Genomic DNA, 13665 nt, shown 5'->3' on the forward strand with positions numbered 1-13665 from the left:
GGTTATAGGCATGGGGTGGATCTGGGCAGGATGCTGTTTGAAGGGGTGCTATGGACTCAATGGGCCAAATGGACTGCTTCCATGCAGTCGGAATTCTGTGATTCCTAACTGCCTACATTTTTAATTAAATAACCTTAAAAATAAATTAAATTGAAAAATGCTGTAAAAATACAAGACAAGCATAAGCTAACAGAGTAGATGTTAATATAGTGCTTATAGAATCCCTATAGTGCAGAATGAGACTTACACATCCCTGGACACTATGACCAATTTAGCATGACCAAGCCACCTAACCTGCACATCTTCAGACTGTGAGACAGGGAGAATGTACACACTCCACGCAGACAGCCACCCAAGGCTGAAATTGAATGCAGGTCCCTGGCACTATGAGTTAGCAGTGTGCTACCATGCTGCTCATCTGACTAAGTTTTAATTGACCTGGCTCAATCAGGCTACAGAATAGGAAAGCTGGCAGCCAATGTTAAACTGAAACTCTCATTGTTAAGCAAACATATGGTGACTGCTTTATTCACGTTAGTAAAGCAAAACAACGTTAACTGGGTCTACATGAAATGAGGACTGAGTGAATGCCTGAAAATGAAGATCAGGATAACAAAGCAATGACAGAACAAGAGGGGTAAATGCCAATGAGAAAGTCATGGCAATGCCAGCAATAATTTCTTCCCGAGGTGCTAAATTGAAATGCCTTCCAATGAATGTGTCAGTTGTAACATTTCATAATAGAACAGGTCTCGTCTGCCAAAGAACAGTGCCCAAACGGCCTTGTCAAAAAATTCCTTGGCTCACTTAATTTTGTATAATTTATTACCTTCTTAAATAAAACTTTGAATTAACAAAAATCGTCACTGACTGTGGGGCCTCAACTTCATGACTGTGAGTAAGAGTCCTGTTACCTGCCAAGTGAGCTTACTGTTCTGTACAGAAGCTTGCTCTGCAAACCTTCTCCCAACTTGGGCGACAGCTTTACAACTCTGTCTGAAACTTTTCAAACTTCTGCTTCCTGTTGATCTGAGCAAAGCATTGAACAATGCAGTTCAGGCACATTGGCAGGTCTGCATGTTCCATGATGAAATGTTGTAGCTGCCACTGCCACTACCTTCTCATTGACATTTTTTTTTCCTACCCGACCATGGATGGCTATCCTGCTCTGCTTTTTCAGGGATCTAAAACAAGGCTTTAAAACTTCATTGCTGTTCTACATGCTGACTTCAAAGGAATCAGGAACAGTTACACGTGTACCAGCCACCCCCCAGGATGAGTGCACCTGCACCATCATCCTTGATATCTCTCTGGTCAGTAACGGGAGTTACAGTGCAAAGTAAATGAGCCACGTTTGTGTAACCTGGCCTTGTCATTTAACTCTTTAAGTCTGGTGAATCTGCACTGTACCCTGTTCAAGGCCGGTATAGTATATATTTGCGGATGTTCAGTTCCCAGAATTGAACGCAACAATCCTGATAGGACCTGAACGAGTTGCATAAAACTAAAGAATTGCAGTACTTGCAGAGTCACTGAATATTTTTAAGAAAGAGGTGAATTGATTCTTGTCAGGCAGGAGGATGAGAATGTGGAGTTTGGAACATAAACAGATCAGCCACAAACGTATTGAGTGGTGCTGCGGGCTATAGGGGCAGAATGGCCTACATCGGCTGCTATTTTGCATGTTTGTATGAAGACTTGCTTCCTCACTTTCAAATTCCAAGCCCTCTGGGATAAAGCTTAAAATCCATGAGTCTTTATAATTGCTTGTTATATACTTTTAAGGGAGAAACACATGGAGTTATCATCATATATAGTATGTGACCCACTGGTATAGAGCTCTCAGTGTACATCTTATTGATCCTGTCATCCTGCAGTATACTGTGCTGAGGGAAAAGTGCTGCAGTACATCTGAATTGTTTAGCTTGAGTGCAGGCACACACTATGTTGGATCATAATGTATATCTGTAAACACCAGGGGGTTTAATAAAAGTTCATTGAATTCTTCAGCACATTCTTATGTTATGGGAGTCAATACATCACATCACCGCATGACAGTATATCCCAGGATATTGTGGGAAGTTCGGAAGGAAATCGCGGGGCCCCTAGCAGAAATATTTGTATCATCTATATAACCACAGTTGAAGTGCCAGAAGACTGGAGGGTGTCTAATGTTGTGCCTTTAATTAAGAAATGCTATAAAGAGAAGCTTGGGAACTACAGACCTGTGAGTTGAGATCGGTGGTGGGTAAGTTGTTGGAGGTAATTCTGAATGATAGGATTTACATGCATTTGGAGAGGCAAGGACTTATTAGGGATAGTCAATGTAGTTATGTGTGAGAGAAATTGTGTCTCACAAACTTGATTGAGTTTTTTGAGTAACTAACCAAAAAGATTTAACACACCACCCTTTGCAGAAAATAAGGAGGCATGGGATTCGGGGAAATTTGGCTGTCTGGATCCAAAACTGGCTGTCCAATAGAAGACAGAGGTAGTAGATGGAAAGTATTCAGCCTGGAGCTCGGTGACCAGTGGTGTGCCGTAGGGATCTGTCCTGGGACCTCGCTCTTTGTGATCTTTATAAATGACTTGGATGAGGAAGTGGAAGGGTGGGTTAGTAAGTTTGCCGATGACATAAAGGTTGGTGGAGTTGTGGACAGCGTGGAGGGCTGTTGTAGGTTGCAACAGGACATTGACAGGATGCAGAGCTGGGCAAAGAAGTAAGTAGCAAATGGAATTCAACCCAGAAAAGTGTGAAGTGATTCATTTTGGAAGGTCGAATTTGAATGCAGAATGCAGGGTTAATGGCAGGATTCTTGGCAGTGTGGAGAAACAGAGGGATCTTGGGGTCCACGTCCATAGATCCCTCAAAGTTGCGACCCAAGTTGATAGGGTTGTAAAGAAGGCGTATGGTGTGTTGGCGTTCATTGGCAGGGGAATTGAGTTTAAGAGCCGTGAGGTTATACTGCAGCTCTATAAAACCCTGGTTAGACAACACTTAGAATATTGTGAGGGTCTAGGCCCGAAACGTCAGTCATTCTGCTCCTATGATGCTGCTTGGCCTGCTGTGTTCATCCAGCCCTGCACCTTGTTGACTTAGAATATTGTGTTCAATTCTGGTCACCTCATTACAGGAAAGATGGGGAAGCTTTAGAGAGGGTGCAGAGGAGATTTACCAAGATGCTGCCTGGACTGGAGGGTAGGTCTTATGAGGAAAGGTTGAGGGAGCTAGGGCTTTTTCATTGGAGCAAAGAAGGATGAGAGGTGACTTGATAGAGGTTTACAAGATGATGAGAGGCATAGATAGAGTGGATAGTCAGAGACTTTTTCCCAGGGCGGAAATGACTATTACGAGGGGGCATAATTTTAAGGTGATTGGAGGAAGGTATAGGGGAGATGTCAGAGGTAGGTTCTTCACACAGAGACTGGTGGGCGTGTGGAATGCACTGCTGGCAGTGGTAGTGGAGTCAGATACTTTGGAGACTTTTAAATGACTCTTGGATAGGTACATGGAGGATAGTGAAATGTAGGGTATGCAGGGTAGATTGATCTTAGTAGGATAATAGGTCAGCATGACGTTGTGGGCCGAAGGGCCTGTACTGTGCTGTACTGTTCTATGTTCTATGTTCTTACCACCCTGTTTCCCAGCCAGGCCTTGTTATCACATAACCTGCCATTACACACTAGCTATTGTTAGTCACTAACAATCTCCATTAAGAACTATTCACCCTCCCGGCCAGATAACTATCAACTTCTTTGTCTGTCCAACTGTTCTTCTCTCTCTTTGGGCTCTATCCTATCAATTACTCCCTACCCCATCCCCTCCCTATTTTCTACATATAAACCGACATTTTACCAGCTACTATCACTTCTGAGGAGAGGTCACTGAATCCAAAACATTAACTCTGATTTTTCTTCACAGGTGTTGCCAGACCTGCTGAGCTTTTCCAGCAACTTCTGTTTTTTTAACCAAAGAGATTGATGCATGCAGAGCAGTAGATGTTGTTTACTTGCATTTTAATAAAGCCTTTGACAAGGTTTCACATGCTAGACTAATCAGTAAAGTTGGATAAGATGGGATTCAGGGTGAGCTTGCCAGTTGGATGCAAAATTGGCTTTATGGTAGGAGACAGAGGGTGGTAGTGGTGGCCTGTGAATAGCGGTGTTCCACAGGGATTGGTGCGGAGTCCACTTTTGTTTATCATTTATATAAATGATTTGCATGAGAATATAGGAGACATAGTTAGTAAGTTTGTGGTTAACAGCAAAATTGGTGGTGTAGTGAACAGTGAAAATGATTATCTAAGACTACAAAAAGATCTTGATTGATTGGGTCAATGGGCTGAGGAGTGGCAAATACAGTTTAAAGTGGATAAATGTGAGGTATTGCATTTTGGTAAAACAAACAAGGGCAGGATTTATACAATTAATGGTAGGGCCCTGGGTAGTGTTCTCAAACAGAGGGACCTAGGGGTTCAGGTACATAATTCTTTGAAATTTGTGTCACAGGTGGTTAAGAAGGAATTTAGCACATTTGTCTTCATTGCTTAGACCTTTTAAGCACAGGAGCTGAGACATCATGTTGAGGTTTTACAAGGTATTGGTGAGGCCTCTTCTGGAGTACTGTGTATAGTTCTTGTTGCCCTATTATAGGAAGGATATTATGAAACTGGAGAGGGTTCAGAAAAGATTTACCAGGATGTTGCTGGGAATGGAGGGTTTGAGTTATAAAGATAGGCTGCATGGGTTTATAAAGGTTTATAAAATCATGAAGGGCATAGATAAATTGAATAGCAAAGGTCTTTTCCATAAGGTGGCAGAGTTCAAAACTAGAAGGCACTTTTTAATGTAAGAGGAGGAAGATTTAGAAAGGACGAGACAACTTTTCAACACAGAGAGTGGTTCGTGTGCAGCATGAACTTCCAGAGGAAGTGGTGGATACAAGTGCAGTTACAATATTTAAAAGATATTTGGATAAGGTCATGAATAAGAAATGTTTAGAGGGATATGGGACATACACAGGCAAGTGGGGCTAGTTTAGTTGGGAACATGGTCAACATTGATGAGTTGGACCGAAGTGTCTGTTTCCTTACTGTATGACTCTATGACTACTCTATTTTAAAACCACATGGTCTTGTTCAACTTCCAATCCAGGGCTGAGTGCATAAGAGCCAAGGCTGATATTTTAGTGCAGTACTGACGGACCACTGCACTGTTCTGAAATGACTCCACAGAGACTGATGTCCTATCACCAAGTTACCCTTTATTTACACGTAGAGAGTTCTTGACACTGATCCAGCTCTGTTAGAGTCAGCTCTCAGAGTAAACAGGATGTCTGATACTCCTGTTCTTATCTGTCATCCAGGGCTCCCTGATTGGACCAGATTAATAGCCCCAATCAGGGAACTCATATTCTTTGATGTCCACCTGGCTGACCCTATTGCAATCAATTCAGTTTAAGGTGCCATCCCTTGATGTGTTATCAAATTAAACCTCATTCAGATGTATGTAAAACATCTCCAAGTATGATTTCAAAGAAGAGTAGAACATTTCTCCCAGCGCCCTAGCCAATATTTATTCCTCAATTAATGTCACAAAAACACTCATTATCACATTGGTAATCGCATTCATAATAAGAGATTTGGTGCAATATGGATGTTAGTCTATGATGCCAACACAACCGACACAAGATTGGAGCCAATTATGACGATATCATAACTCTGTTGCTGATATTTTGCTTCTAGTTCACTTGCTTCCTTTGTTGTACTGGCCTAGGTATTTATTGTATAGTATTTATGGGAAATTGTAGAATGTGAAATTTTCCAGTTTTCAGTAATGTTTTCTGAAGTAACAAGCTAATAAAATGTGAACTCAGATTCTCAGGTTTTTGTTTGAATTATTCATTGTAAAGAATTGTGTTCAGTCCAATATTGTTTTCTGTCCAATTTTGATTTCCAATCTTTCTTTGATTTCTCTGTCTCCACCATAAAATCCAATTTGTAAAACATCTAATGGAATTCCTGCTTAAAGTTCACATTTAGATTCATTGATGATTTAAAAATACAGTTTTGGCGTAATGACCACTTATTGGTAATCAGACAGGAAAGCATTTGGAGATTAACCTTATAATGTGTGCTCAGAAGAAATTCTGCAAGCCATGGGTTTTTTAAATGTTTTGAAACAAACTCCATGTAGCCTTCACCACAAAAAACAAACGTGGTTTGAAAAAAAAGGTACAATAGTAACATTCATTGGAAAGAGGAATAAATTAGCATGCTACTATTTTGAATTCTCCATGCTGTTACTTGACAAAAGGTGATTTCTTATGGTTCCATTGGAAGAATAAAATCTTTGATATTCCTGCAAACTACATTGAACAGCAACAAGATGCCAGCTCTTATATGCTGAAGGCAATCTTCAGTCCAATAACACAGTATTTCTTTGTCCTTAACACTTACACAAGGAAGTTATAAAAATGAGAAACCACAAAAGGCATTGGAGGAAGAACTCTTTAAATGGAAAGAATGTTGAATACACGGAAAGCCTGTAAGATTCCGTGCCCCAAATTACTTCTCTTTTGGCTCAAATGCCGTGTTTTCTAATGAAAACAGTCTGCCAACAGGAAAACATTTCACAGAGGGACACTGTAGGGCCAGAGATATGATCATCCTTCTGATGCTGTTTAAAGAATGCTCTGTCATATTAAGGAAAGTTGTGTGCCAATACAGCAAATTAATTTTAGCCTTTTCTGGACTATTTTGGAGTTGGCTCTATATTAAATGCCAACATTTAAATAAGTTACTTGCAAGATGTCATGACTTAACTGACTGCATTTTCTGCGTTATGTTTGAGGTTCCTTGAAGTGAAACATTCGTTTTGGGATTTTTGTTTGTTTGGGACCTTTGCGCTTGAGCGTGTCCAAAACTTTGGTGGCTGATTTTCACCAAGCCCAACGCACTCCTCACCCCTGCAACTGCTGGGAAACTTCACACCCATCAGTCAGTGTTGATTAATGGAATCCATTGCTGCCGTGCATGGATATTGAGGTCTGCACAACAGCAAAACAAAGTTCCAGCAAACATTGTCAGCAGCATCTCAATTTTAACCTTCTAATCCTTGTTTATTATTCCTGCCATGGTCTTACTCCTCCAAATCTCTGACAATAAGATGTTGTTCGACCCCACCAGCCTGCTCTGCCACTCAATTTGTTTAATGCATCCTGATCAATGGTGTGACTCTTTGAGTTTTTACGTATAAATTCTGTCTCTGATACTACCTCTCTCACTAACACCTGAAGAAGGAGTGAGGCTCTGAAAGCTTGTGCTTTTAAATAAACCTTTTGGACAAAACTTGGTGTCATGTATTTCTGACATTCTTTTAAGCTCCAGTGAAAATAGTCCTAACCAATTCAGTCTCTCTTCATATGGCAATCCTGACGTTATTAGTTGGCAAGCAAACAGTTAACTCTGGTTGATCATTTATTAGCCCTGACTGGTGTTAGTAGAGTTGGGTGATATTGGTTTAAATCACAATGCCCTTCCTGTAATTTTAGTTGAGATGAATTAATTGAAGATCAAAGCTGCACCCCACATTTTACCATCAATGGACTCACAAAGGCAGAAGGGAAATCCAGCTGTATATTTCAGGATTGCACATATCTTTAATTCTCAAAGAAATACAGCAACATAATCACATGATGTAATGTTGAGAGCTTAAAGTTCATTTGATTTTTCAGATTCACTGGCCTGCAACCAAAGAAAGAGTTGAAATGTGCAAATTGACTGGGAAACATCCTTTGGTAAGTATCACTGCAATGTAGCCATTTCATTAATTAAACTTGTCACTATGCATTCTACATTATTTCTGCATTATGTTATATCTTTTTTTTATTGGGTAATTGACACTTAAGTATCAAACAAAACAATCCGATACAGCTTCTCGATCATTCCAGAATTATATTGTGAGTGCTCATTGTGTTATAGGTTCACATCACTGATCTGTTACAGTGTACGGAAAGCCCCGTGTGTGGATCCACAGGGGCCTGGATCACAGCGATGTGGATCACAGGGTGTGTCAATCATGGCTCATGGGGAGACAAAGCATGAATAATTCTGCCAGTCAAACAAGCTGGCTTTAGTGCTGCCGAACCTGAGTGAAGACATTCGTGGGGCAAAAGGAAACATTGTGAACTTTGGAAATCTGAGAAAAAAAGAGAAAATGACAGATGTCCACAATAGGTCATTCAACCTTGTAAAAGAAAATGTTGTTTAACTTTTCACTGATATCTCCCTGACAGAAGCTATACTTCAATTGTGATCTTTTATTGCTGAACAGAACATTTGAGTAGATTGAGATGTGAGGAGATAGACTTGTACTAAAGTGTGTCTGTTCAAAATATGTGTTCTGCAGTTGTGCAATTTCTGCAATATTAGTGAACATGGATTTGACCAACATAAACCATTTCAATGCTCATAGTCATTATAGATTGTCTCAACTCCAGCACTACCAGTCTTCTCCCTTTGTAAATTCCATGCTAAATCCCTCTTGCATTCAGTTATACTAATGAAATATCCATGTGAAATGTTACTGGAACTCTAAGGACAGCATGGCTAAGCACATGGATGAATTTTGGCTGAGAGACAGTCAACGTGCATATGGTTAAGGGTAACAAAGCAAACTGATTTTAGGGGAAGTAAGAAAGGCAAGTCACTATAGTCCTGCTCTCCCATTGCAGAGAGGCAACTGGTAGTGCTTTAACCTGAGGGTCAGCCACCAGGTGAGGGGAAAGTTTGAGGAGGGGAATCCTTCATGGTAACCTCATCCAATGTCAGAAATGCACCCACACTGTTGAAATTACTCTCCATTGCAAACCAGTCAACCAGCCAACTGACCCCCAAATTAAAGTTGTGGAGAGGGGAATATCTATGGATACAGTTTATTTGGACTTCCAGAAGATAGCCAACAGGATTTCACATTAGAAACTGTGTTTGTTATTAAAGCTTATTGAGTTGAAGGTATTTATCATACTGGGGAGGAAATGACCTTTGTGATAGCTGACTGAAAGTACAAATTGTAGGTATGTAGTCCAACTGTGTTACTGACCTGCTAAACACAATAGGCAGCCTTGCATTCCAGTTTGTTAAACATTGGTGGCAGGGTAAATATTGTGGTAGATATTGGGACCATAACATTAGAAAGGGAGAGTGATAGATTAAGTGAATGGGTAGAACTGTGACAGATGGATTTCAATGCAGGTTCTCTATTCATTCATGTGATGAGGGCGTCGCTGGCTAGGCAGCATTTATTGCCCATCCCTAATTGACCAGAGGGCAGTTAAGAGTCAACCACATTGCTATGTGTCTGGAGTCACATGTAGGCCAGACCAGGTAAGGATGGCAGTTTCCTTCCCTAAAGGACATTAGTGAACCAGATGGGTTTTTCCGACAATGGATTCATGGTCATTGTGAGACTCTTAATTCCAGATATTTTATTGAATTCAAAGTTCACTATCTGCCATGGCGAGATTCAAACCTGGGTCCCCAGAACATTAACTGGGTCTCTGGATTAACAGTCCAGCAATAATACCACCAGGCTATCGCCTACCCAGGTAAATTGTGATCATTCATAAGTGCAGAAAAAGATAGATGCGTGTAATTCTTAACTGGTGAAAATCCAGGAACAGTGATATTCCAAAGATATTCAAAGATTGCTAAAAGATTAAACCATATGACCATAAGAAATAGGAACAGGAGTAGGCCATTTGGCTCCTTGAGCTTGCTGCACTCATTCAATAGGATCATAGCTGATCTGACGCCCCTAATGTCCACTTTCCTGCCCTTTCCCCATAACCCTTCATTCCCCTACTGATAAGAATCTATCTATCTCAGCTTAAATATACACAAGGACTCTGCCCCACAGCCCTCTGTGGCAAGGAGTTCCAAAGATTCACAACCCTCTGAGAGAAGAAATTCCTCCTCAACTCAATCTTAAATTGGCACCCCTCTCTTCTGACACAATGTCCTCTGGTCCTAAACTCTCTCATGAGGAGAAGCATCCTCTCAATATTTACACTGTCAAGACACTTAAGAATCCTATGTGTTTCAATGAGATCACCTCTAAGCCTTCTAAAATCTGCCGAGTGGAGTCTCAATGTGTTTAACCTTTGCTCATAAGGCAATCCCTTCATACAAGGGATCATCCTAGTGAATTTTCCCTGAACTACCTCCAATGAAATGATATCTTTCCCTTAAATAAGGGACCAAAACTGTTCAAAGTGCTCCAGATGTGGTCTCACCAACACCTTGTATAATAGCAGTAAGGCTTCCCTACTCTTGTACTCCAACTCCCTTGAGGGAAGGGACACTTAATGACTAAATAAAGGATGCTTCCTGACTACTTGTACACCTTTGTGCCTCCATTTAAATAATATTCTGTTCTTTTGTTTTCCCTTCCAAAATGAACAACTTTTCATTTTCCCACAGTATACAACATTTACCAGCATTTTACCCATTTACTTAACCTATCAATTTCTCTCTGTAAACCATTTGTATCTATCACAAAATGAGCTTTTCCACTTATTTTTGTGTCATCCGCAAATTTAGCTAGAGTACATTCACTCCCTTCCTCCGTGCCATTAATATATATTATAAACAGTTGCAGTCCCACCACTGACCCCGTAAAATCCATTCATTACAGATTGCCAATCTGAAAAAGAACCCCTCATGTCCACTCGCTGTTTCTTACCCATGAGCCAATTCCCTATCCAATAACCATAAAAGAATGTTATAAAAAGGTTATAACAATAGGGAAAAAAGCTTGGCCCCAGTGATACTAAGTCCAGGCTACACCATGTCTAGATTATGCTGTATGGTTCCTGTGTCTCACCTTAGGTAGGAAATATCAAGTTTGCAAAGAGTTCAACATGGATATAATTTCTTAAAATTCATACATGGAAATTGGTTATTGATGACAAGGATATCGTTTCTTGCTGGTTAGAAGCTTGTGTTGATCCTCTGATTCAGTTGAATAGTTTCCATCTTGCAGGCTCATTGACAGCCCATCTACATTTTTAAAATTTGTTCATTGGATGTTGGCATTGCTGGCTGGGCCAGTATTTATTGCCCATCACTAGTTGCCCAAACAACAGTTAAGAATTAACCCCATTGCGGTGGTTTTAGATGTAGGCTACGGGACGGGAGGCAATGGCCTAGTGGTATTATTGCTGGACTGTTAATCCAGAAACCCAGGTAACGTTCTGGGGACCTGGGTTCAAATCCCGCCATGGCAAATGGTGGAATTTGAATTCTGTAAAAATCTGGAATTAAGAGTCTAATGATGACCGTGAATCCATTGTCAATTGTTGGAAAAACCCATCTGGTTCACTAATGCCCCTTAGGGAAGGAAACTACCATCCTTATCTGGTCTGGCCTACATGTGACTGCAGACCCACAGCAATGTGGTTGACTCTCAACTGCCCTCTGGGCAATTAGGGATGGGCAATAAATGCTGCCTAGCCAGCAATGCCCTCATCCTGTGACTGAATAAAGAAAATAGACTGGGTAAGGATAGCAGATTTCCTCCCTGAAGGTGATGTGATAAAGGTGGGTTTTTCACAACTATCAATGGTGGTTATGTGCTCACCACTAGACTAGCTTTTAATTCAAGAATTTTATTGATGTCCAATTTAATCATCTGCCCTGTTGGGATTTGAGCAATGTCCTGGGACATTAGCCTTGATTCTAGATTATTAGTATTCTTGGGATATTACCACAATGCCACCACCTCCGCACTGCAGTATGTCTGCTGTCACATCATAGATTAGAGGAGATCCTTCTCTTTAGGACAGATGTGAACCAGATGGGATTTAATGATAATTCAGTAGTTCCCTAGTCACCATTCTCAATACAAACATTTATTCCAGATTTATTTGCTGGCCAAATTTAAATTCCTTGGCTCTCATGATTGGATTTGATTTCAAGTTACAAGATCATTAATGCATGCCCCAGGATTTTAAGTCTAATGACATAGCCACTATGCTACTTGACTATTTTCCAAAATGTTACCAGACCTCCATGGTTTAAATTATGAGGGGTAACTACATAAATAAAGTTTGTATAATATAAGGTTAAGGGATGAGTTGACTGAGGGTTTTAGGAATTTGAAAATAATTGTTAGGTAGATCGATCTTTTTGCCACTGGCGGAGGAATCTTGGATCAAGGGACATAATCTAACGATCAGAGCCAAGCCATTCAGGAACAAAGTTAGAAAACACTTTATCAGGTAAAGGATAATAACTATGTGGATCTCTCTCCCAAAAACATCCATAAATTATGGGGCCCAATTACAATTTTACATTTGAGGTTGGTAGATATTTTGTTGTCTAAGAGTAATAACCTAAATGGAGTCAAGGAGAGTAAATACAACTTTTAACTCAGATCAGTTGTTCTCTTATTCATTGCTGGAATTATCTGTAGGTGATGAATGGCATCTTCCTAATCTGATAGTGAGTACTTCCTACTGAAAAGTAAAATGGAAACACATTTGCTGTAATTAATTGGAGTATTTTGCTGGTGTGTTCCAGATAAATGCTAACTGTTAAATATTGTGCACTTACTTTTCTTAATGACCTTTCTTCCTCTTATAACATTCAATAAAGGGGATTTCTATATGAAGAAATGTATCTGAGATTAAAATGACCATTGTAAATTGTTTAAGATAGAAATGAATATTAGTTGTGGCAAAAAGGAGTTATGTCAAAGGTTTCCCAGGACCCACATCCAATTACATATCTACAAAATCCCATTCAGAAAGTTTGACTTTGTGACACGTAAAATGATGAATGTAACCTTTTGCTGCTAGGTGCTAGGGGTCACATTAATGAAACACGTATTTTGGCAGTTTCAGCCAAGCACCCTGTTGACATGAGCCTGGAGGGCATGGTGCTGAAAGTGGGGTTGAGTTTTCATTGTAAAGTCATTTGCATGGGGCCCTAGTTAATGGATTTCATCACTCTAGCCTTGAGCACTATTCTATCATCACATTTATAATAATGACAATAATTCTTCTTTATTTAACCAAACTAAATCAAATGCTCCATAGATATATTCTCTCTCACCCTGGGGTGAACATCAAGTCATGCAAAGTTTGTTTCAATCGTGACTTACAAAATTGGGCTATTTCTGCTCAAAGTGTTAGGAGCCCTTAATAAATAAACTGCTGTTTGCATTCTGTTAACAATTGACTGCAAGCCTATTTTAAAAAAAGACACAGCATAAAACTCCATCCACATTTAACCTGTACAATAATTACTTTGTGTAACATGCTTTGTTGTAGCATTTGGCAATAAACAATTGTTATCCACAAAATCACTTCTATTGCCTGCCACAAAATTTGGAAACATAAAATTAGAAAGATAAGACATGTTTATTTAAAGTGATTTAAACTGAATTTAAAGTGATCCCGTCTGGGTTGTATTCTGTTACAATCTAAGACAGTAGAGTGGAAGTTAATACCGAGCAATCTGAACAGAAGTGGTCCTGAGATATGATCAATAATTAACATAGAAGCAAGTTACAATGAGCAGAGCAGTCTTATCAAGCATGAAGAAATAATTCATACAAACTAAAGAATCTGATACCTATTCTACACCAACACCAATACAATTA

The 13665-nt window shown here is 39.9% G+C and overlaps 1 protein-coding gene across 1 annotated transcript in view; it reads left to right on the forward strand.

The window, feature by feature from the left end:
- sema3d (sema domain, immunoglobulin domain (Ig), short basic domain, secreted, (semaphorin) 3D) overlaps window positions 1-13665 on the forward strand; it is a 264519-nt gene that overhangs the window by 88636 nt on the left and 162218 nt on the right. The window contains exon 4 of the mRNA XM_048610186.1: window positions 7736-7798. Within this exon, the coding sequence (XP_048466143.1) occupies window positions 7736-7798 (63 nt within the window). The remainder of the gene's footprint in view (window positions 1-7735; window positions 7799-13665) is intronic.

This window comes from Rhincodon typus, chromosome 22, assembly GCF_021869965.1.
Source record: "Rhincodon typus isolate 14 chromosome 22, sRhiTyp1.1, whole genome shotgun sequence".
NCBI lineage: Eukaryota > Metazoa > Chordata > Chondrichthyes > Orectolobiformes > Rhincodontidae > Rhincodon > Rhincodon typus.